Genomic DNA, 27,037 nt, shown 5'->3' on the forward strand with positions numbered 1-27,037 from the left:
ATATCCCAAGATAGCAGGTTCAAACCTGGCAGAGGTAGTCTGATTTTTGAAGGGCCAAATAAGTTCATTCAACACACTATGTTGTACGATGTCGGCATGTAAAAGATTTCTAGTGACACATTTGGTGTTTGCCCAACAAAATTAATTAAAACTCAGCTATGGGCACCCAAGGGAGATTTGGTTTACTTTGCTATCTAGTAGCCTAGAGTAAAACAGAATGTTGAAATTGATGAGCAGACAGCCATGTGGCGTCAAATTAAAATGTCTGCACATGTGGTAGCTGAGGCCACATGGTTATTATTAACCCACAGTATCCCCTGCCTGTTGTAAGAGGCAAGTAAAAGGGGCACCAGGGGCTCCCAACTTGGGAGTGTGGGTTGGCGACCATAGGTCCTTAGCTGAGTCCTGGCATTGCTTCTGCTTACTTGTGCCAGGCTATTCACTTTCATCTACCCTGTCCGACTTCCCTTGGTCAACTCATGTTCTTTCCGACCCCGATGGTATTAGAGCATTCTAGACATAGGGAGTCTTTCATTTTCGCGCCCTTCATGGCTCTTGTCTGTCTTTGTCCGGTACATCATTTTTTGAAGTGTCGGATCCTTTTTTGTTACTCCTGTGGGTGGGGGACGTAGATGAAGAATGCACTCACAGTATCCTCTGCCTGTCATAAGAGAGGAATAAAAGGGGTGACCAAGGGATGATACTTATGGAACCGTAAAACAATCCGTGATTAGTACCATTGCACAATGAACTCCATGGGTCGGCTTTACTTGCGATTAGTACTTCTACATGTACCTGATTATGCTCCCTCTTAGGGCAATAACTACCTGAGAAACACAAGCCACTACTGCCTCCAGCTGGATCTGTGATTAGTATCATTGGGAGTAATACCGTTATATGAAGAACACCATGGGTTTGTGTTGCCTGTGGCTGGTGCCATAATGTGATACGTGGGTTTACATTGCCTGTGGTTAGTACCACTATGTGAGTAACACCATGAGTACACGTAGCCTCTGATGAGTACCAGTATGCGAGCAACACCATGAGTATATGTTGCCTGTGATTGGTAGCACTGTACGAGGAACACTACAGATCTAGCTGACGCCCGTGATCAGTACCGCTATGTGAGGAACATCATGGGTCTATATTGCTTGTGAGTAGTACCCTTATGTGAAGAACCTCATGGGTCTGCATTGCTTGTGAGGAACACCATGGGTTTGTGTTGCCTGTGAGTAGTGACGTTATGTGTGACGTACCCTGGGTCTGCATTACCTGTGATTAGTACTACTACAGGAGGAATATCATGGTACTGCTTTACCAGTGATTAGTACTGATATGAGGGGCCAGTGACCTGGAATTGGACCCCTTTGGACAACAAGCATCATAATAACACAGTATTACCCCTCTTTTACACTTTTCAAGGGACCAAGCAATACTGGTGTAAAAGGCAGGAAAGCATAAATCGTGGGAAACAACTTGTACAGGTATATATAAACATGCTCTGGAAAAGGAGGTAAATGTTACACAAATGCATATTATTAATTTATAGAGTATTACAATCTCAATCGATTTACTGTACTTACCTCAAAGATCTATGTGAGTCATTTACTGTACTGTATTAACTGTTGACTACACCACCTTTGTAATTCTGCTCATCCTTTGCCCAGGAGAAGATTACCGGTAGGTGGTTAAAAATCTCTGTAATATATTTTTTTAATATACCGTAGTTACTTTCTTAGAATGGCTATACATTTATCTAAGATGCAATATTTTCTCTGAATGAAACATTTTAATTGCTACTATTGTACCTGTATTTCCAAAATTAACACAAATTTATTCCAGATGGAAAACTACACAATCACTGCTTCCAACCAAAATAGTCCAGAATCGATCTCTATTTACACTTCTTATTTCTTATGACATATATTTGTTTTTCAAGCTTATAAAGGTTATGAAAATTATTTTCACTCCCCTCTTCAGGTGACATACCTGCGTAAAACATCCGTTGCTGCACTTGCATCAGCACTGGTAGGTATCACTTCACTTCTTCCTCTGCTTCATCACTGTCACTGGTGGGAGACTCGGCTGCTGTTTGCTCAGCATCTAACTCCTCCACACTTCTTTCCTCTGCAGTGATCACAGAATCATCTACCCAAAGAAAATCTTCAGTAGTGCAGTCTGACTGCAATATTCTCCATACAAGTAGCAGGCCGCTGCCTCCTCCTCCTTCTTGAAAAATCCTGCTTTCAAGAAACAATTTGAGATGGTAGTCTGCTTCACGGCTTTCCAAGACTTTGCAATGAAGTGAAGCGCATCCAGGATTGAAACTTTAAATGATGATGGATCCTTTCCAGCATCCATAAGGAATAAAATTCGCTGCACCAGGTTCTTCCTATAAAGTGACTTAAAGGAGTGAATAACCCCTAAATCCATAGGTTGTAGCTTGCTTGTGCAGTTAGCAGGCAGAAATTCTAACTGCACATTCCTCGAATTAACATCCATGGGATGTGCAGACAACAGTCGATGAAAAGAAGGATCTTCCAATTTTGCGCAGCCATTTTTGAATCCAGAGCAATTAAGTGCTGTCAGAAAAGATGTGAGGTCATCCAAGCTTTATGGTTGGCATCGTAGGCAGTAGGTAATGATTGCACATTCTTGAAGCAATGAGGCTTTTTAGATTTCTCCTCCTCCTCGCAGCTGAGATTCAGCACGATTATTGAAAATCCTGCTTTCAAGAAACAATTTGAGATGGTAGTCTGCCTCACGGCTTCTCAGCTTCTCAGAGCCATCAGCATTGGCTCCCAACATCACTGAGCCTCATCTTGCTGTGTTTTCCACCACGGCATGTATCTCCTTTGAATGCCAAAGTTTTGCTGGGCAACACACTGAAAAACAGCCCAGTTTCATCTAGGTTAAAAATGTTCCTGGGTTCGTAATCCTTGGTCAGCTCCTTCAATCTTCTGTCGATCCATTCTTCGAACTTTCTCATCCATAGTGAAAGTTTTTCTTTTCTTCTTTCGTTTTGTGCATTATTAGCAGGAAAACATTAAAGCAATAACAAAGAAGGATTAACAAATACACACGGCGGGAAAGGAAGATCACGGCAATTCACTCTGACTGTTCGCTCTCATAACAAGAACAAAGAACGTAACAAATAACAAAAATATAGTAAATACCGGGCGAGTTGGCCGTGCGCGTAAAGGCGCGCGGCTGTGAGCTTGCATCCGGGAGATAGTAGGTTCGAATCCCACTATCGACAGCCCTGAAAATGGTTTTCCGTGGTTTCCCATTTTCACACCAGGCAAATGCTGGGGCTGTACCTTAATTAAGGCCACGGCCGCTTCCTTCCAACTCCTAGGTCTTTCCTATCCCATCGTCGCCATAAGACCTATCTGTGTCGGTGCGACGTAAAGCCCGTAGCAAAAAAAAAAAAAAAAAAAAAAAAAAAAAAAAAAAAAAAAAATAGTAAATGTGACGAATCAGGGACAATAACTTTAACAACTCCAACAACAAACGCAAGTGTAAAACAGTAACCGTGAAATAACTAACTCGGGCAAGACAGACACTGAATCACTTGATAATATCTCCTTCTTGTGGCTTATACTGTACTTAGCAATAAAGCAAACACCTGATATCTCCTTCTTCTCCTTTGCAGTTTTGTTAATTCAACTTGTCAGATTATTTCTTCTTCTTCTGCTTTATCGTTGTCGGATTTGAAAATAAGGTTTAGGACATTGTGGAAAACACCTGATATCAAAGAATGCGCTGCGTTAGTTAAGCAAAAGTTCAATACTGAGAGTTCTAAGAGTTATTATAGACCATGGTTGTTTGATTTGGTTGTCATGCCATGGTTACTCAAAGCGTTTTAGGTTAGTTGCAACGCCATTTTACCTCAAATTTTTTCCTCTCGAAAATGTAAATTTGAGGATTTTAATACATTGTGAGCATAGGAAATCTCAGGGGACCAACAAAAAATGTTTTAAAAGATGGGAAAACGTAAAAGCCGGGAACGTAAATGCAGGGTAATACTGTAATTAAACTTATGTTGTAATGGTCCACCTTTGCAATACTATATTATGCAATGTTTAAATTACATTTCTAATCTAGGAACTAGTTTCGGCCTTGGCTGACCATCATCAGCCTTAATGCAAAACTGTACAACACATCTAATAACTAAAATATACAAACACACGTAAATGACATGTAAAAATGTTAAAAATATCTGGGATGAACTATGTGCACAACGTGTAAAATATGACAAAATTAAAATCAGGCTTTAAAATTCTTAAATGTGTTGCATTATGTAAAAATGTTCCATTAGTGTTTGTTGTTAAAATATGAAAATGCTGAAAAGTTCCTCTGTTGGATGTTGTCAGTGGTTGAATCAAGGAACGGCGCACGAAGATATGGTTAAATAACTGGCACGTTCTTAATTTGTGACTGGTAGACATTCACAATTCAATGCGATGTCCATGGAGTTAACCTGAATAAATGATAGAAAAAATTAATGATTTACAACCAGGAATGAAACAGTACGACATTTTCTTGAAATAATAGAAAACTAGTTCATTGCACACACAAAGCACTGCACAGATACTAACACGGACTTTCAGAAAATATCAAAACAAACAAATGGGCGTTAAAATTATCACCATGACTTCACGCATGCTTGCTATACCTTCGCCAACAATTTGGCGCATGCGTTGTTGCAGTTGTTTTGTTCAGTCTGCAGTGCCATGCTCCGGCAGGACCACCAACTACAATGTTAAGAGAGCGGCGCGATCACACTTGGTATCACATAAACCAAGTTCGATAGCTGCAGTTGCTTAAGTGCGGCCAGTATCCAGTATTCGTGAGATAGTGGGTTCGAACCCCACTGTCGGCAGACTTGAAAATTGTTTTCCGTGGTTTCCCATTTTCACACCAGTCAAATTCTGGGGCTGTCCTTTAATTAAGGCCATGGCTGCTTCCTTCACACTCCTAGCCCTTTCTTGTCCCATCGTCGCCATAAGACATATCTGTATCGGTACGACGTAAAGCAAAAAAAAAAAAAGGGGGTATCACATAACACGAAATGGGTAAAATTATATAAAGGTTAAAATATCAAGTCCTTGTCGTTTAAAAGTCTTTCGGTGACTATAAAATTAGACACGAACTTGGGCTCTTCTTAAAATAGATCGCCTTGGTTTAGACATTATGATACCATTTTTTTAGTTTGGAGAAAACCTTGACTTGTGCTGCATGGGACATTGTGTGAAATCATGCTCAAGCCAGGTTGTTAAAAATTACATTATTGTAAGAACATATATCCTCACTCGCTTAAGTTAAATTGTGGATAAACCAACAGAGGATGTTGTTTGTTTTCAGCCCTTTAACCTTGATAAATTCCTAGTAATTTAATGGATGTTTGTTGTTTTAGATGTAATCCTTCTTGTATGGTGGTATCTGTTTGTGTCTTTTTCACTTTACAATTCTTAATCATTATTGCATTTGATTTTTGTGTATTCAGTTTGAGGCCAATTTGCATACGATATTGATTAATCATATCTGTCATAATTACAGCATTGTCTTCACCTTTAGTTACCAGGCCGATATCACCTGTGAAGGGCAGCACTGCCAAATTTTTTAGATCATCCACAAGTGTATATACAAGTTAAGAGGCAATTTCATTATCAGTTATCTCCCTTAACATAAAATCAATTCCAGCATTGAATAACAAAAGTGGTAAGGGCCCGAGCTGCTACTCAAGGGATTCTTGTTTCATGTCACTGCATGAGTTTCAACATTGACTTTGACTTTTCTGTATCTTGTTGGCCCACCTGGTGGCCATAATCATTAAAGTGTCAAGTCTGTATGCTCTGACGCCGTGGATAGCTGGGTAACAGAGGTGGAGGTATAAAGTTTCAAATCACTAGATTGCATGCCAAAATCCTGAGTTCATTTCCAAACCTCTCTGTAGTGTTCATATGGAGTGAGGGCCTATGATGATGTTGATGGTGATTCATTCGTCGGATTGAGACGTTTAGCAGTGACCAGACCCCTTGGTGTTACTTGACAGGAGTAGGCTATGTGCCCGCACCAGGTTTCAACCTCTCCTTACCTCATCATCATTATAATCCCACATCCAGATGTAGGGATCTCCCATAGGCGTCAAACAGAAAGATCTGCATCAGGCGAGCCGAACACAGCCTCAGACACTGCGGGAACTAAAAGCCATACAGGAAATAAAAGATGTATCTTGTCGGGGTTAATTTGTACGCTCCTGTACCCACGGGTACTCGCCAAACACAACATGAGATTCAGCATTATTTTGAGCACATGGTGAGAATGCCTTACTGGTACAGAAATTCCTGGCACCAGAACAAGTCAGGTGGCATTGTTGCACTGAAGATGATGATATGAACAGATTTAAATTTTTGTAGATGTATTTCATTACTTGAAGTTGGCAGTTTCCGAACCAATTTCTAATTGGTTGGATTATTATGTATATTGCAGAGAATTGTTACGCTCGTCTGTTAATGTGATCTGTTGTATAAGCAAGGCATATACAAGTATTGAAGGAACATGAAAGCAGCAAATTCGTGTAGTTCAAAATAAATAAAAAACATGGCGCTCCAATAGTTCAGCTCTCAATAAACTGAGATGTTCAGATCATGAAATGCGAAATGCAAAAGTGAAAACAGTGCATCGCCATTGAGGTTAAGCAGCGGAGTAAAAATCAACCCATCTCAAATTCATGGAATCATTCACGGATAGTGCATTCTTGGTCATAAAGAAAATCAAACCACTGAGGCCACCACTTCAATGGAGTACAGCATAAATCAGTTGTTAGGCAAGTGTGATTCGAGGTTATATACGTACGTACGTACATACATACAAAAAGTAAAAGACATCATTTCAAAGTTGACTTCTCATTTTTCTCACTGCTCAATGCAGTCTCTGAGAGTCTCTTTTGCATATACACCATCCTTGCTACGCATACTCTTAGATTCTAACTTCCTTCCCTTAGCACGTATTTATGTGATATAAAAATACACTGATGAACTACCAATAATAATAGTAAGAAAATAATAATGAAAGTACAGTGATCCTCCTGATTTCATAAATGTAAAAGATCCGGTTTCCTTTGTCATATAATAATTCTTTTGAATTTACACAAAACAGTCATGCAATTCCTTTGAAGTTGTACCTACAGTATAATCTCAGTTTCAATACGTTGCAGTTAATGAAATTGAAGCGATCGCATGGTCGAGTAAAGGGCATGCTAACCAAAACTATTAAGTCAGTTATAGCTGACATGTCAATCAGAGGCAAAGGTTAGAATTTAAAAATGTGAAGAGCTGTGGAATTCTTTTGTAGAAGTACAACTGAAAATAGAGGAAACAGAAATCACTGATGAAACTGCTGCACAACAGTTTTAAGAAGAATGTAAGGGAGAGCGAGAGCTATTTGAATCCATTTATTTCAGTGCAGTTACACAGTTGCAATCAATCATAGATGAAGTAGAGGATGTTCAGAATAATTTGCTAGCTCAAATGAACATGACCATAAACACCATTTATCAACAGGAAATTCCACAAAATCATTACAGAAGAATATATAAATTACCAGAAATTAAATTACCAGAATTCAATTGCGAATTTATAAAATGGTTGCTTTTTGAAAACAGTTTTGAGTATCGCCAGTATCATAATGATACTCAACTAACAAATATTAAAAAATATCAATATCTGATCAGTCTTCTGCAGGGCGAGGCACGCAAAGTAACAAGTGCCTGGAACTTGCTTATAGATGCATATGATGATCGAATGATGATAATCAACACCCATCTAAATGAACTTTTCAAGTTTCGTGCAGTTTTTAAACAGAAAAAAAAATCTGAATCACTCAGGCAATTACATTTTCATATTCAAACTCGCACGGCTTAATTACAAGCATTGAAGCAACTAGTACAGTATTGTGATGCACTGGTTATTCATCTAGCAAAAAAGCAGTTGGATTTCATTTATCAAAGAGACTGGCAGGAAAGGGTGAAAGGCAACACTCCAAAGAAGATGTCAACGTTGGACGATTTCTTGAAATTTTTAACCGAACGTTCCCAATCATATATGCTGTTACATCACAACAAAAACAAGACATTGATCACTAAGGCAAATCCAAAGGACAAACAGCATAGCAAGAAAGTGGTTTTGATGATCACTCAGGCAAGCTGTTACCTGTGTGGTGGAAGTCATCCCATTTTTAACTGTGAAGAATCACTTAAGCGATCAGTTGAGGACGGAAGGAAACTGCTCCGAGAAAAAAGGACAGTGTCATACCTGTTTGAAGCCAGTGCATATTGCAAAATGAAATTAAACAATATGGCGTATGGCTTTTAGTGCCGGGAGAGCCCGAGGACAAGTTTAGCTTGCCAGATGCAGGTCTTTTGATTTGACGCCCGTAGGCGACCTGTGCGTTATTATGAGGATGTAATGATGATGAAGACGACACATACACTCAACCTCCATGCCAGCAGAATTAACCAATTATGGTTAAAATTCCCGACCCTGCCAGGAATCGAACCCAGGACCCCTGTGACCAAAGCCCAGTATGCTAACCATTTAGCCATGGAGCTGGACATATTGCAAAATTTGTAGAACATCGAAATGCATGAAATGTGGACTTTTACACAACACACTTTTGCATGTAGAGGAAGATGGTAACAAATGTTGAACAAAACCCAATGCCCATAAACCTTTGTGTCAAATCTCAGCATTCACCTGCTTCTCTCAATCTGAGCTTAGCGAAAGAAATAATGTCGCAGATACTTTTGTCACCGGCTTTAATTGACATGAAAGATGATCATGGATGAACAACAACATGTCGATCTTTATTAGATCTGGGATCTTAGTCAAACCTAATAAAAGGAGGTCTCTATAAGAAGTTTGGTTTACCAAACACAGAAGCACACAAATCATTGAAGTAGATTGCTCCAAAGTGGAAACAAAAAGAATTACCAGAGTACATCTTGCTTTAAGGAATGACAGATTTGAGGTGGAAGCATAATTTCTGGTTTTGCCAACTATAGCAGGATGATTGACACAGTTAGAGATCAAGAAAGACAAGGTTATTGTTCCAAAGGACATTTCGCTTGGCAAACTTCATGTTCAACAAGCTTGGAGACATAGGCATATTGATTGATGCTGGACTTTATAGGAAAATAGACATAGGTCCACCCAAAAGGAAAGCTGAAGGACAACCAGCTCTGCAAAACACCCGATTAGGCTGGATTACAGGTGGTGAAGTTTTTGAGAATAAACCAGGATCAGCAATTGCATGCATGAAAATTAGCAATCAGCAATTACCAGATCAGATGGAAAAATTCTGGAAACAAAAGGCAATTCCAGAAATTCAGCATTACACATCAGAAGAAAGAATATGTGAAAAACAGTTCACAGACACTGTTTCAAGAGATACAACAGGTAGATTCATTGTAAGGCTTCATATCGAGCCAGATATCATCCTTCGAGAATCAAGAAAACTCACTAAACAGACTAGAATCATTAGTCCAGATATTAGGCAGACACATTTCATTGATGAATACCAAATTACTGGGGCATATGAGCTTGATTGAAACAAACCAAAATCAAGATTTACCAAATTCCATACTTCATACCCCATGGGCCAGTGGTATGTCCAGATAGTGACACTACAAGGGTCAGAGTGGTGTTTGCCTTGGCGAAGACATCACTTGGGACATCACTCAGTGACAAGCTAATGACAAGACCTAATTTACAGTGAGATCTTTTTCCCTTAGATTTCGCAGCCATAAGTACGCCATGACGTCATACGTGGAAAATATGTTTTGGCAAATCCTCATACACCCTGAAGATTGAGCATTACAGTAGGTTTTGTGGAAAGAGGAACCTTCGATCCCTATGGGGATTTATCAGTTGAACACATTAACATACGGAACAGCATCACCACCTCACCATGCCATGAGATGTCTAAATGAATTGGCTACTCTTCATGAAGAAAAATTTCTGGCAGCAGCTAAGGCTATTCACAGTGATTTCTATTGATGACTGCTTAAGTAGAGGAGACATTCTAGAAGATGTGTTCCGGCTATGGCAGCAAATACAAACTCACGATCGGTGGAATGCATTTGAGGAAAGAGAGGTCTACCAGTAAACGGATCTTCCAGGATTTGGAGAGTAAAAACAACAAAGGGACTTTATTGGCAGCCCTGAAGATGGTTTTCCATGGTTTCCCATTTTCACACCAGGCAAATGCTGGGGCTATGCCATAATTAAGGCCATGGCCGCTTTCTTCCCACTTCTAGCCCTTTCCTATCCCACCGTCGCCATAAGACCAATCTGTGTCAGTGCGACTTAAAGCAGAAGAAGACAAAGGTGAAGTTAGTAGGACTCTTGGACTCCTTTGGGACTGGCACGAGATTGCTTTTAGTTTCAAGTTAAGCTGGTAAAGTTGACACCTAGATCCAGAAGAGAAGTCGCCTCCAATATCGCACAGATATTTGATCCACTATGACTTGTGGGTTCAGTGCTAATCAAAGGGCAGTTGTTCATACAACATTTATGGGTAGATGGATTGGATTGGGATCAGCCATTGTTCCCAGAGCACCTTTAGATTTGGAACGAGTTAGAAAGACTGAACAACATTAGAATCGTGAGAAATGTATATCCTGGAAATCACTCTGGCTCTTTTGATTTGTTTGGATTTAGCGATGCTTCAGAGAAGGTTTTTGGAGCCTGGATTTATGCTGTTCGTCAAACACAAAGTGTTCTCTATATGTTTCCAATTTACTTTGTGCAAAGACGGGAGTAGCTCCTTTAAAAACCATTTCCTTGCCAAGACTCAAATTGGAGGCAGCCCTTCTTCTCCCACAGCTCACCCAAACAATGGTGACTGCTTTGAAAGAAAAATTGATCAGATGAGATTATTGAGTGACAGTACAGTCATTTTGGGATGGACTGACACTGAGCCATGGTTGCTGCGCTGGCACATTTGAGACTATATTGAATTTCAGCGTCAATGTTTGGATTTGCTGAAAGGTGACTGGCAGTTGAGGAAAGTGTTCAATATTTTTTAAGCTAGTTCCATTAATCATGATAGGAGGGGCAGCAGTGTTACAGGTTAGTGCAGGTTGATATAAAACTTGCGATTTACTAGTGTTTATGTCTAGACCAGTGCTCCTGTATGCCTTGTTAAATGCATCCAGGGTATGCTGAAGATCATCTTCAGAGTTTGCCAATATAACATTTTCGTCTGCATACTGGAGTTCAAGAATAGAAGTAGGAGATACCTTAGTGTTTGCTCACAGTCTGCTAAGATTGAATAGTCCTCCATCTGTCCTATATACAATTTCTACCTCCTTTGGTATTTTGTCTTTGAGCAAATGAAGTATGACACCAATATATATAGAAAACAGAGTGGGGGCAATCACACAGACCTGTTTTACACCCGCTGCTATCTTAAATCTCACCATGGAGTAAATCCCATAAAATCGAAAGATGATACTGAATTTCTTTGAGACACACATTCCATCAATTTCTGCTGGAAAGAACATTTTGAAGAACCACCGAACAGAGAGACACAAATTGCTGACAACATCTTTACCCAAATTCCTGAGAGCCCTATACAAGACCACCTCGATGAAGCTCCCAGTGCATTAGAAGTGAAAATTGCCATCAGTCAACTCAAGAATAATAAGGCACCAAGCAGGGATGGAATTCCTGCTGAGCTCTTCGAGAAAGGGAATACATCACTAGTTCATCACATACACAAGATATGGCGAACGGGAACCATACCAGGTGATCTAAGGGATGGCCTGATAGTAACCATATTTAAAAAAGGGTGATAGGGCGCAATGTGGCAACTATCAAAGGATATCGTTTCTTTTTGCTGCTGCCGAAATTCTCACCAGAATACTGACCAACCGCCTCAAATCACTGGCCGAAACAATGTTGCCTGAAACTCATTGTGGCTTTGTGCCAAATCGAGGCACAACTGATATATCTTCTGTGCCAGGCAATTGTAGGAAAAATCAAGAGAACAAGGCCAGTCTCTATATATGGCATTCGCTGATATCGTTAAGACCTTTGATTCAGTCAGTCGAGAAACTCTTTGAAGGATCCTATCCATAATTGGTTGCCCTCCAAAGTTCATACAGATTCTTTGATTACTCCACGATGATATGAATGGTGCAATCCTTAACAACAGTGGACTGTGTCACTGTCCGTCAAGAGTATGTATGTTCCAAGTAGCAAAATTCATTCTTATTGTGGTTTGACCGCATGTGGTGTACCCCCTGGATGCAGCTATCAAGATGGGTGGAATTAGACTATATTTAGGGCACCTTTTTTTAGCCCCTTCTCCATTCAGGATAAGCAGAGTGGATCCTAAATAGGCCTGTTTAGTCACGAATGCAGCATATGAATTGCTCTACAGCCCATCCCCAAGCAAAGCAAAGGTCACACATTTGCTGCCTACATGGCAGCTTGTTGCTAGGAGCTCCCAGATAACAGAATACTGCTCCTGTCACAACTCCTCGATCGCTACAGGGCTTGCAGTCGTGCGTGGAGAGATGGTACAATTCTTCGGATGATGCCTATGCAGTCGTGCATGAAGAGAGTGTACAATTCTTTGGAAGATTACTGTGTGTGACATCTATTATTTTTTTGCTATTTTGCTTTACGTCGCACCGACACAGATAGGTCTTATGGCGTGACATTTATTATTGTGGGAATGTTGTTGCACCCCAACATTCACACGATCCTTGACAGTTAAAGAGCCTTTACCCACTGGCATAGCAACTACGACAACTGCAGGTCCTGAATTGCTGCAGCCTTCATCCGCATTCCCAACCGTCGGAGCTACGTTAGTTGCTCATGCTCCTGGTCTTCCTTTGACGTTGTCTTCTGTGCCATTGACCATTATTGGTTCATCTGCCTTTAGAGGTAGTTTCCCACATCAAGGGCAATAGGGTGCCCAGAACCTCGTCAGTTTAAAGCAGAGTGCACCACGTGCGGGTGAGGTGGTTGGCATTTGACGACTAGAAGATTTCCACTTCGTACATCCCAAGAAGATAATGGTTGGTCGACAGAACTCCTTTCAAGAGGGAGCTAAATGTTATGAAGAGATTGTAATTTTTGTAGATTTTATTCATTACATGAAGTTGGTAGTTTCCAAGCTAGTTTCTTTTTGCTTGGATAATTATGTATTGTTGACAATTATTTTTGCATGTGACGGTAAAGCTCGTCATCAGTTAATGTGGTCTATTTTATAAGCAAGGCACATACTGTACAAGTATTGAAGGAACATAAAAGCAGGAAATTCCTTCCCTTCAAAATCTATCAAAAACAGATGAGCTGGGTTGATTTTTGTTGATTTGTTAGGTCTGAAGACATTACTATTCTGATATCTGTGATCCTAAGAACATTAATAGTGTAGTGTCTACACTGTGAAAATGTTGAAATTGTAAGCACCTGTGATGGGAACCCAAAAAATTTTCAGTGATTTCCTGTATTGGGCAGAAGTACACAGTTCAAAAAATTAGGGGAACATGTTTTGTAATGCCTGGTATGTGAACGTTAATTTGGTAGATGGGGTTCCATTGATCGTACAGTATACCTTGAGACCTTAGCTACTCAGGGTATGTCAAATCGAAGTTACACTCCACCTGTAGGCGTAGCCATGCATTAAACTGTCAGGTGACCCCTCAAAACAAGTGAATAGCGGCGCGTCCGTGTGTCGTCGTGAGGAACACGGACTTCTGTGGTCATTTGAGCACGTTGTACGTAAACCAGCACATCCCATGAGACATCTTAACAAGGTTCAAGTCGCAAGGGCCATCACTTTGATCCAAGAAGGATGGACTTCTCATGTTGCTATGGATCTCAATGTCTCTCCGTCAGTTATTCAACGCTTGTAAAATCGCTAAAATGAGGCCAGTTCACAAGGAGGGTTGGACAAGGTCGTGGGTGCATGACAACCCCACAGGATGACTGATATCTGACCATCTGTGTGTTGCGGCTTTGTTCAGCAACTGCCAGAGAACTGCAACAAGACCTCAGAAGGGTCACTGAAGTCACGGTGTCTTACCAGATAGTAAGGAACAGGTTAAGAGAAGTGTACTTACGACCCAGACTTCCTGTCTAACACAGCAACATCGTGCAGCTCACCTTCTGTTTGCCCATACCCACATTAACTGGAAACTTCACCAATGGAGACCTGTGTTGTTCACAGATGAGTCCAGATTTCCCAAGACTCAGCGTGATGGACGTCAATGTGTATGAAGACTCCGTGGTAAGCAGTACATGCCAAATGTTGTCCGGGAAGGCAACCGATTTGGACAAGGTTCTGTGATGGTGTGGGGTGGCATCATTATTGATGGCCGTACTGATATTGTCGTCGTCCGTGGTAATCTTACCGCTGGGGGGTACATCGAGCAGATACTGCTACAGCATAGTTGGTTGCTGAATACGGTGTTGGCCCTAAATTTGTACTCATGCACGACAATGCCAGGGCTCATTACCAGAGCTGTCTTGCAAGAACTAGACATTCTAGAGATGGAATGGCCAGCAGTGAGTACCAACCTCAATCCCATCAAGCACGTGTGGGGTAGGCTTGACAGAAGTGTTCGTGAGCGTCCTGTTCCACCACAGACTCTCAAAGACGTCGAACAGGCTCTCATTGAAGAATGGGACCTAATACCGCAACGTGACCTTCGTCGACTTATACGGAGCATGCCACGTAGGTGCCAAGCTGTGATAAATGCTCGTAGAGTACATCCACCATACTGAAGCTCTCAAACTGTGATAAAAATCCACCCTGAAGGACTGTTATCACTTTGTGTTCGCCCCTATTTGGACATTTCTGTTTGTGTTCTGAAAATGAACGCGAATCCATGATGTTCTTTTGTATACTTCTACGATAAAGAATAAAGGTTTAGTTGGTAATATACCTGGGTGTGAGGTATTGTTTTGTGGAGCATGGCATACGTTCAAAAACATGTTCCCCCCTTTTTTTTTTTTTGAACTGTGTATTATATCAACCTTGTTCCAGTCTACCGGTATTCTGTTGTTCTACTCTGCACTGAGCTCTATGTAGCCACTGTAGACCCTGTAGACCTTAATTGGATTTGTGTTGATTCCTTCAGTCTTTTAACCATTGTCGAATGTCTTTAACAATCATCCAAGTAATAGGACTTGTTTTTGTAGATTTCATCAGCTGATTCTGCTTTCTTTTTCTGCTATCACCGTCCTGTTTACTATGTGATCAAAATGATTCTTCAGGGCATTTTTGAATCATTTTTTATTACACCATTATTATTATTTCCTCACTTATTTGTAACTTAAATTTCTTGAGTTTTATTATTTTATATGTCTTGATTTTGTTTTGTTAGGTTCTGAAAAATGAAAGATGCCTAATTGTGCTTCTCAAAATCAATTTCTCTTGAGTAAATGCAGACGACTTGGTCTTAATGGCAGATTGTGCCGAAAGCCTGCAGTCTAAAATCTAGGAACTTGAAAATAGGTGCAATGAGTATGGTATGAAAATTAGCCTTTTGAAGACTAAATTGATGTCAGTGGGTAAGAAATTCAACAGAATTGAATGTCAGATTGGTGATACAAAACTAGAACAGGTGGATAATTTCAACTATTTAGGTTGTGTGTTCTCCCAGGATGGTAATTTAGTGAGATTGAATCAAGGTGTAGTAAAGCTAATGCTGTGAACTCGCAGTTGCGATCAACAGTATTCTGTAAGAAGCAAGTTGGCTCCCAGAGGAAACTACCTTTACATCGGTCTGTTTTCAGACCAACTTTGCTTTACGGTAGCGAAAGCTTGGTGGACTCGGGATATTTTAATCATAAGTTAGAAGTAATAGACATGAAAGTAGCGAGAATGATTGGTGGTACAAACAGGTGGGAACAATGGCAGGAGGGTATTTGGAATGAGTAGATAAAGTTTAATTTAGGAATGAACTCGATGGATGAAGCTGTACGCATAAACCAGCTTTGGTGGTGGGGTCATGTGCGGCGAATGGAGGAAGATAGTTACTGAGGAGAATAATGGACTCTGTTATGGAGGATAAGAGAAGTAGAGGTAGACCAAGACGACGATGGTTAGACTCAGTTTCTAACGATTTAAAGATAAGATTTATAGAACTAAATGAGGCCATAGCACTAGTTGCAAATCGAGGATTGTGGCGATGTGTAGTACATTCACAGAGGCTTGCAGACTGAACTCTGAAAGGCATAACAGTCTATAATGATAATGCATGTATGTATAAATGTGTTTTGAATATTACCCTCTCTACTATTCTGTTATTGAAGAATTAGGTCAGTCTTCGTACCTTGTTACCAAGCAGAAGAATGGTTTGGAAATAAAACCGGACTGAGACTGTTTATAATTGTGATAGATAATTTATGAGGGCAGCAAAAGCAGCATATTTAGTTATAGGAATGAATTAACACAATACCTTCTACTGATGACATTGTGATTTGGGAAGAGAATGAGAGGTCTAGTTCAAGAATATTTTGATGTAATAAATGGGAAGATGGGGAGAAGAAATCAATTTGGAGGAAAGCAAGATAGTGGTAATAACAACAAAGAGAGAGAGAGAGAGAGAGAGAAGGAAAAGTAGCAGTAAAAATTGGATATGAAGGTGTGAGGAATAAAAACTATCCAACAGGGATAAGGAAACACTGGATGCGATTTTTTTCTGACATGAGGGCATTTTACGTTGTGTATCTGTAGATACAATGAAAACTATATCTACCATGTCTAAAGATGAGAGGAAAGTATTAAAAGGTGTGAAAAACACGAGAGAACGAATATGAAAAACCTTTTCTGCAGGGGCTTATAAAATAACAAGTGCACTGAAAGATGTGAAAAACACCAAACAACAAATATAAAAACATATGTACAGGGGCCAATAAAAATATTGAAGTATTATTGCAGATCACACTCTTTCTAAAACAAATGTTAGTAGAAGCCTTTTATTTCGGAGCAGTGGGTTATTAAACATTATTTTCTGGTCACACTCTTAGACAATGAATTGGAGGTTACACTCTACCATGTCCGACCGGGATGAATTGGGGAATGACTTTGACAACCATTTTGGAAAACTTTGACCAAGTCGAAACTTGAAGGTGCAAGTTCAACATTCGCGACCTCTGCACGCTTAAAGATGTGGATGCCAGTCCACTTTCCAAAAGATTTTAATTTTATCTTCATTAGCACGGATTTTCATGACTTTTTCTGTATCAATAACTAGGCTACCATATCACATGACAAAACTTCACTGTACCACTCAGCACAAAATAAATTTCTTACTTCTGAATGAAATGCGAAATACAAGCACAAATAGACTAACCGGCAAGCAAACTGAACATTCCTGAGGCTAACAGCTTGCTCCTAAACGTGCAACTTATCCTGTAAAATTCAGGAATGTAAGGCCCTTTTCCGTAATCATGCAATGGCAACAGATCTTACCTGAGTTGGAAATCACGTTTGTTTCACAAGGGATGACAAATAACATTTTCAGGGCTAGGGAAAATGTCATTGTACTGAGCGGTAATAGCGAAAATTCATGATGCGATAAGTGAGATATTTTTATATAGATTTAATACAATGAGAATCAGGACTTTGAATTTACGATGTGCTAAGCTAGAAAAGTGTTAATGAGGAATGCACTAACGAGGTTTCATTGTATTTTGAAAGCAAATGAATGGAGATATCAGGATTGGATACGAAAATTGGCAGAAGATTTCAGCCAGGGAGTGTGTTATATCACAGAGAACTCAATTGCTATGGAACAAATATCTACCATTTAAGGCGATAAGAGAAGATGTACAAGCCTTATTACCTGTCTCTATGACAATGCGGAGGATATTTCCTCAAATGCCTGTTTGGTCCTGTAAATATTGAACATACAGAGTAAAGTTAAAATCGGTTTAATTTCAAATATTAAGGAATAAAAAGGGGTTGTTATTGCCTATAAATGCCTCTTTTGCAATAAATGTGTATTTGAAAGATTATCATTTCTTATTTATTTATTTTTTTTTATTTATTTTTTTTTCTTGCTTCGGTATATCCTAGACCACTTATGATTGTGGAAGAGACAGCTGGCGATGTGGTAAGCTTTGTGTTCTGCTACATACAACCATTCATTCATAACTCTGTTTCATTCTAACCTGCATCTCCTTTAATCTCCCTTTTCTGTTATGATATAGTGGGGATTTTCTATCCTAGTTGAGAAGATGTAAAACAAACAACTACATCTTCTATCAAACATTTTCGGCCATGACTTTAGAGCTGTCGCTGTGGAAATGTCGTTGTTTAAGAATTGCCCGAACACATCCAGTATGGTTGGAGGGACGTTCTTTCAGTTTAGAACTATCTTGACTGGGACAAGCCGTAAAGTTACAAAAAAAAAAAAAAAAAACTTTAAGAATACACAGTAGTCAACTGAAATGTAACTGTAGAGTAAGAGTTTTGGGAGAACTGAGATCAATAACAAACTGGCACTTCCAAATACAGTAAAATTATATTTAATATCCTTTAAGTTTTAAAAAGCATTACATTTTTATGAGTTTATACAAATTTTGGTAGTGCTTATTTTTTAGTGGCGGCTGGACGTAGAGCTAACCACTGTACCCTATCAAGCACTGAGTTTACAGTATTGGAAGCTTTTACTTTGCAACCCTTCTAGGGCCTTCATGCCCCTGTATACTCAGATACTCGGTGGGGATGACTGTGCTTTGCTCTTTTTTCTTCGTGTCTGTTTAGGCTGTCTAAAATAGGATATTTGATGCCTAAATGTCCTCAGCTTATGACATATCATTGCTGCGGGAGCAGTACCGCGTATCTGATAATGCGCTTCCTATCCATTGTTTTCCTTAAGACTTGTCTCACCTCCCAGTCACATACGGATTTGCAGTCCATCAGAGCAATTTTCATTGTGTACATTTTCCTGTGCTAATGTGTAAAGGAAACTGAACCTTAAATACATTATTCTGTATGAGTGCCTAAATGCGCCGTGCAAACATACATTCATACAGTGTGGTAAGGTTAATTTTCCTGTACTTATCAGCTTAGTACAGTGTATCTGAGTAACAGATGGTAATGCTGGCCTTCTGAGCTCAAGTTAGCAGGTTTGATCCCAGCAGAGTCCAATGGTATTTGCAAAGTACATTACATGAGTACATATCTTAGTAGTAGCTCAAGTTAGCAGGTTTGATCCCAGCAGAGTCCAATTGTCAGATATTGTCAGGTATGCAGTATTGCTCCCTCAGCAATGATATGCAGCTGAGACCTGGCAGTAATAAAGTTGGGTGAAAATCAAATACAGGCTGCAGAATGAAATATCCCAGTTGCATGTTTTTTTTTTTTGATGATGATGATGATATTATTAACAAGTACATTACATTAGTACATATCTTAGTAGTATCTGCTTACAGTACTGAAGCGGCAGCAAAAAATATGTGAATAGCAAAAAATATAATACACAAAGTATTATGTGAAAATGGAAGGAAACAGAAAGTTGCATGAAAGAAGGAAAAAGTGCATGATTCACTGGAAATTACATGAAAAGAAGAGAAATGGTATGATAGTGAAAAATAAAAATTCATAAAATACAGCCACTTTCTTCTCAGTCCTAGCCCTGTGTTATTCCACCAATCCCTGGAGACCCATCTGAGGTAGTGTGACATTAAATCCACTAGCACCGAGCAAGTTGGTCATGCGGTTAAGGGCACACAGCTGTGAGCTTGAATTCTGAAGATAGGAGGTTTGAACCCCACTGTTGGCAGTTTCCCATTTTCACACCAGGCAAATGCTAGGGCTGTACCTTAATAAAGGCCATGGCCACATCCTTCCCACTCCTAGCCCTTTCGTATTCAATCATCGCCATAGGACGTACCTGTGTTGGTGTGATGTAAAACCACTTGTAAAAAAAAAAAAAATTCACTGGCAAAAATAGTACCATATTCCAATTATCCATTCCATGACTTACAAATACATATTTACCTTCCATTTAGCCTCAAGCAACTCCTGTCCACGTTTCTGTAATTTTTTAAACACTACTTCCAGGATTGTAGTCATAGCTTATAAAACCTTGTTCTGGGTTTAATCTGAGACAAAGGAAATTAGTAGCCTGTGTTCTTAAAGATGTGGTGATCTTTAACTGTTTTTTCTTTCTGTATTAGAAGTTTTAGTTCATTTGATTTTTCATAGTACTGTATTTTTTCCCATATATACCCAAGGTAATAAGGTTTATGCCCTGTAACAATGATGATATTGATCTCAATATATATAAATCATGGATTTCTCTTTTATAGGATCCCATTAAGGATTATCATCTGCCCATGAAAATTTTAGCCAACTGGTTCTCAGAAGATGTTGTCAATCATAAGAGAGAAGAAATACAGAAACTATTGTTAGACTTGATGGAAAAGAACAATGTGGATGTAGAAAATCTGAATTTGCCAAAATTGACATTTTCTAACTCTCAGCCAGAAGTATCTTCAGCTGACTCGGTAAGGAATTGGCTGCTTTTATTTATATCTCATTTTTGAACTTGTATTGAGTAACCAAATTTAGTAATCATATAACAATTACAGTAAAACCTCGTTAATTCGAAGTCATTGGGACTCAAAAATCGGACTTCGAATTACGTGATTTCGAATTAACCGCCAATTCGCAATTCAGAAGTACCAACCATCGCCGCGTTACAAAATATTCTAAGGCCTGTTACTGCATGCAGTTAACCTTGATTGATTCACAGTTTATAACTTTCAAATGCCATAAAAAAAGAGCTATTTCCAAAATGTATCCAAGAAGGTGCATTTACAGTATTCAAATAATGCACTCGGATATCTCGCTGGTAAACATAACCTCAAGCAACGAAAGAAAAAAAAAAAAAAAAAAAAAAAGCACGATTTAAAGGCTAGGAGAAATCAATGCTGGCTCCCATGTGCAAGTGCTTTATTAATTGGATTACTATGCTGTATGCATTTTAGATGCCTTGTATCAAATACAGTAGAGACAATACACGACACTTACGGATTTCGCCTTGCTAAAATGGGAGACAATTCGACGGTGGCGCTCCTAGTGACTTGACCTGAACAAATCGCGCTAAATTCAAATATCAGTGGAAATGTATATACGGAAATGGATAAATAAATTACGTCTAGAAAGAAAGTGGTATTGAGATATTAACTTCGAAGTTGCTAAAGCAATTCTGGATAAATGAATGAAGAATTATTTAAAAGGTTATCATTCAAAGACTGAAATTAGACATATGATGCAATGAATTAACATTTAATAGCTGGACAATTTTCCTCTTAACATGAAGCCTACTAACAGAAAGAAAATCTATAAAATCCCGGCTTTAATCTGAGAAGAGGGATAAAAGAAAGAAAAGTTTGAAAATGTTGTCGATAGTGATGCTTTGAGGAATATTTACGTACAATTAGAGTAAAAATGTAACATACCCTTGGCTGTATAGTCGAGGATTTTTAAAGTCGCTGGCCTGGAAATGATCTGAACAGATCTTATAATTCTTATACAAACGTAACGTCCCTTCTTTCTTGTACACTTTATCCAAATCGCTTCTGTGACATTTCAAAACCCACAGATCACACCTACAACAACACATCGGTATTGAAGGTTAACTGCTGCACTATACAATAAAATATGCGTATTATATTTTAAGCCCGTTAAAACATGGGTCGAGCAGGTCAGAAGATTATGAAGTACTATAAAAATCTCTGTCACTGGAAGAATATATATGCAGACACAATATTACTTACATGTTCTTGTCACGAGGGAACCTGAAGAACGAGCGCGCATTTTTCTCTACTTCGTAATTACTGCAGCCAAACACAGCACATACTTTTCCCCTCATGTTGAGAGGAGATATCAAGGAATGACACACGCTACTATTTAATTATGTCAACTCACTGAAAACGCATAAATAACACCAAAAACTTCACACAAAAATACACGTGCTCTTATGACAGAATCAGTACCGTTCAGGTCTATCCGCTAGAGTGAGCTCCAATAGCTGTCCCTCAATATCTCGCTCAGTGTCGTGTATTGTCTCTACTGTATTTGCTTGTATTTACACAGAAAGTACCCGATGCCCTTAAAATCGAACTTTCTTATGACTCTATCCTTGTATGATTTCCCGCCATGGCACTTCTCTCGTACTTCGGAAATGTAAACACTTGCCGCGTCACAAAGTATTCTAAGACCCAGTAATACATGCAATCACCTCGATTCACAGTTAAAATCTTTCAAATGTCATGGAAAAAACTATTTCCAAAATGTATCCAACAAGGTGCATTACAATGTTCAAATAACGCACTTCAATAAATCACTGACAAACATAACCTCACGCAACGAAAGGAAAAAATAGCACAATTCAAGACGAGGATAAATGATGCCGGTTCCCCTGTGCAAATGCATTATTTTTTGGATTTCTGTACTATTTGCATTTTCAGATGCTTTGTACTGGTATGGAAAGTGCCCGACGTCCTTAAAACATTGTGCTAATCGAACTTTCCTATGACGAGGGGATAAAGTACGGTATCTCGCTTCCATGTGCATTGCAACGCACTACTATGACCCCCATCCTTCACCATTGTACGATTTTTCGGCTGGCAATTTCTCCTTTAAAACCATATGACCGTTTGGGCTCGCAGTAAAATAAAGCAATGCAGTTTCACCGGTAATGACAATATTTTTTGGTGCCTACGAATCTATTATATAAGCCAAGTTTTTTTTTTTCAACTGTCGGCATCGCCAGTGTTCGCGGATTCTGTTTTTCCGCGTGATATTACGGCGTTCCTTAAAAGGTTGAATACAAAGGAATTCCGATTTCATTCAACTTAGCAATCATGAAGCGCACTGTAGACCCACCAAAGTGAGTGTAAGTGCGGAAAGCTACCCCTCCACGTTCCGGAACGCGCGTTCTATTATGATGCGGAGCGGATAAATTTCGAGTTGAAATTACTCTGTAACATATTATTGTTTTAAAATGTAAAAGCAGTTTCGAATTAAAAGTCTGAATTTCGGTAATGGGGCCGACATTGTACTTCGAATTACGAATTATCCGTTTTTCGAATTAAACAATTGAACTGTATCTCATGTTTCCGGGAACGAGAGCTTCTTCGAATTAGGCGGGATTTTGAATTAACCGATTTTGAATTATTGAGGTTCTACTGTACTTCCAAAATTAAAATATAGTGAGCTGGACTGAGTAACTTGGATGGTAACGCTGGCCTTCTGAGCTCAAGTTAGCAGGTTTGATCCCAGCAGAGTCCAATGGTATTTGAAGGTGCTCAAATAAATTTTAAGCACATGTTAAACAAATAACATTGTTATTATTATTATAATATGGTAAAACCATTACTTAAATGATTGCAGCTGGTCTGCTCTGTACTGATAACCATTTTCTGTTAGTAGTGGCTGTAGGTCTTCTCTGAAGCATTCAACTAGTCATACTAAACTGCTTTCTGGAGTAACCAGAATATTGATGTGGTGTTAGAAATATAATTTTAAAAATACTTTTCTGAAATAAAAAGGTGTAATTTAGCTCTGTAGTGCTTTAATTTTTCATTCTTTTCTTCACAGCTTTCTTAATATTTTATATCACTTAGGCCCGGTTTCATCAACACATGTTAAATATATACTAACAAGTAGTTAGTTAATACGGAGTTAAAAATTTAACATCTTGTTGTGTTTCTTGCGTTTCATCAAACTTTTCTTGTGAAATGTTAACTAATCGAATGTTAACTCTCCCAGTATTGTGAACTGGTGCGAATCAAGGAGGCAGTGGTACGAACATGCTGTTATACAGCGCGCTCCAATGTGCTTTTGTTTGAGCACAGCTGTAAAATATGGCGCGTGAAGTGAAACGGAATTGTAGTTCTAATTTTTCCTTCTTCGAAAAAGAGTTCTTAATTGAATTAGTTAGTAAATACATAGAAATTATTGAGTGCAAGCGCACAGATGGCTTGACGATAAAAGAAAAGGACGAGGCGTGGGAGAAAGTCCGTGAGGGTTTCAATGGGGTTAACAGATACTTTTTTATCGGGTATCCACTGTCACCTAACAAAATCACTTCGTTAATTGTCCCACTTCAAACTGTGCTCCGATATGGGAGTTATTAAATATTGTATTGTCGTGTGCAGAACCAGACCACCTAGCAAGATATCCCTGATTTGGAGGTTAGGCTCACTAATCACCTGAATATTAACCGATAAATAACCCTTCCGATTACGATATATTTCGGCCCAATTGTCTCCAGGTGATTGGATTCTTACATGTGTGCAATCTATTGCACCTAGAACAAACACCAGGAAAACAGCTTATTTCGTAGAAGTTGCAGAAAATTTGCTGATGCTCTTCTACTGAAATGAAGGTTATATACCTCCTTCTCATGGATGCTATTGCTGCACACACTCGACAGACAACTCTACTAACAGTGGCTTTAGAAATTCCACATTGTCTCCGACCATTATGTGAGCATAAAATCGTAATATTATCAGTACCTGCAACATTGGAGAAAGAGGTTTCTCTTCGTAGGATATTCCAACCTCACTCGAATTTCGTCAACAACGTTAGCAACAACTATTTTCGATAACCTTTATCTATGAAGAAATTTTGCATCCATCAAATTTTCAAAGTCATTACGTCGCTGAATGCTTCTTCGATCAGGATTACTGTGTAAAAGATTTAAATAGAGCAATTCCGCATCTAAAGGGAGATTCACAGCAGCCATTTTGAAACAGGTTGCTAAATGCTAATGTTAGCCATTTAACGTGGGAAATGGCAGACGTTAACTTTAATATGCAGTTTAACATATGTTAATGTTAACAGTTGTTGTTGAAACGCAAATTTTCTTAAATCATATGTTAAAATGATTTAACACCATGTTAAGTACTAACATGTGTTGATGAAACCGGGCCTTACAGAACTTCGGGTTGCTAACCTTGTGGATTCCTATGATTATGTATATTTTTAAATGTAATATTGATTATCTATGATCTCATCTGTTCTTGTTGCAGAGTGGGTGTGCCAATGAAGAATTGTCTCAGCATGAAACAGTGGAAGGTGGACTTGTATTTACTTGTACAGAAGAGGAAGAAGAAGAAGAATATAGTGGTGCTGTGGATGGAGAGTCAGTTTTACCAAGTACAAATAATGGTGTTAAAAATGTTAGTACTGATGTATTAAGTCCGCAAGTAAACTGTGAAAGGAGAACTCTAGTGAATTACTCAGATAGTGAAAGTAATGGTGAAAATGCATCAATGGACACCGAACCATCTATTACGTTACCTGTTACAGATAATAAGAAGTGTACTACCATGTCTTACCTAAAATCGAAGAGAATCGACAGGCATATTGTTAAAGAACAAGACAAGCCTATAAAAAAGATGCGAGCAGACGAATCTCGAAGTAATTTTAGATAATTAATCCTTGCAGGTTCCATGCGCTTTAGGTAGGGTGTAATTGATGATGAAGTCGTTCTGTTTCATTATCTCGTACCTAAGAAATCGAATCTTTTGTTAGGGTTTTTTTGGGATGCAAATGTTTCATCAGACTCAGTAAGTGGACTTGACCAGAATTGTGAGGCTTTTTTATTTTTTGCCTAACAATATTATAATGGAATTCATTGTGCATCCCTCACTGCTCCTTTTCCTCTTCCGATATGTATATGTATGAATGTAGTAAAGTAAGCCATTCTTACTCTGTATCACTGCTGTCATTTTATAGCTTCCTTAAGTTATCCATATTGAATGCATGTACTGTATATACATATATGTGTAGGGCGAGTTGAAATCTGTATGGCTGTTGTATGTCTTTTATTGTTCATTTGTAATTATGTTACAGTTGCATAGTAAGTGTGAATAGTTCCTCATTTTTGAGGATGAGAGATATGGAAACCATTTCATGTTTATTAGTGATCTGTTGGAATATTTTCATTGATCAAAAATGACTATTAATCAGAGATTGAAAAATGAAGCTTTTGTTAAAAAAATACTGTTATGTATTTCAACTCCACATTCATTCTGACATTTATTTAATGATCTGTCATATTTCCTTGACTAATTTTAAGATCACCTCTGGAAATGTAAATCATGTTCAGAATGTTGCTGTATAAAAAAGAAGAAAGGTCCTAAGGAGAAGTATATGAAGTACAGCAGACGTGTATAAAGTAGTTCTGAAGAAATCTCAGGACATTCAACTCCTTCGTAGAATGTGAACCCTCTTAAAGGAATTTCTCGTAGGACCTGGTGGGTGGGAGGAGGGGTTGCATTTCATCTGAGCAAGAAAAGGTTGTAAGTAGAAATGAGAATATTTGTGACTACTGGTACATTATTAACCATGAATTTTTATAAATACAGTAATATTTTCACAAAATCACTTTACATACAGCTTGTTTTTAATAATCTAAGTTTTAATTCTCCAGCACCAGCACATGTCTTCCGCTTGGTTAAAACAGCTGTAAAAGATAGACTAAAATATAGTTTACATCTTGGCAACTAACTGAAGACATGAACATACTTACTTTTTTTTTTTTTTTACTTCAGAAGTTGATGTGCTAGAATGTTGATGTTGGTAAAGACACACTCTATATTAAAAGGGTACCAGATCCTTTCATAGCTGCAACAAAGGATGGAACATCTGGCTCCTCAGTTTCTGTTGACTCATCCTTTTATTCAACAAAGAATCCATACATATTCTCCAAAGATAAGTTTGTACCATTCTTTGTTGAGCTTTATCATCTGCTTTTTCTATCAGAGTCATTGAATATTTTGATTGAAACTCTGCAGGTGTGGAACAGTTTTGAACTATTCGTGGTATTACTAAATTCCACCCTGCCACTTACATTTACGTGGCCTGTAGTATACCATGTTATTCCATTGGGAACCCATTCTCATTTTTTGTACACAACCTAGCAATGAAAACAAACTTTTCTCTAAAATCCCAGATCTATTTTGTTATATATCTTCCTTTACAC

At 38.7% G+C, this 27,037-nt stretch overlaps 1 protein-coding gene across 2 annotated transcripts in view; it reads left to right on the forward strand.

Moving 5' to 3' along the window:
* LOC136856885 (uncharacterized) overlaps nucleotides 1-26,630 on the forward strand; it is a 518,885-nt gene extending 492,255 nt beyond the window's left edge. For both annotated transcript variants that reach the window (XM_067135106.2, XM_067135104.2), the window contains 2 exons: nucleotides 20,346-20,543; nucleotides 25,080-26,630. In XM_067135106.2, coding sequence (XP_066991207.2) covers nucleotides 20,346-20,543; nucleotides 25,080-25,484 — 603 coding nt within the window. In that variant the 3' untranslated portion in view covers nucleotides 25,485-26,630. The remainder of the gene's footprint in view (nucleotides 1-20,345; nucleotides 20,544-25,079) is intronic.
* The last annotated feature ends 407 nt before the right edge of the window (nucleotides 26,631-27,037 follow it).

Source organism: Anabrus simplex, chromosome 1, assembly GCF_040414725.1.
Source record: "Anabrus simplex isolate iqAnaSimp1 chromosome 1, ASM4041472v1, whole genome shotgun sequence".
Taxonomy (NCBI): domain Eukaryota; kingdom Metazoa; phylum Arthropoda; class Insecta; order Orthoptera; family Tettigoniidae; genus Anabrus; species Anabrus simplex.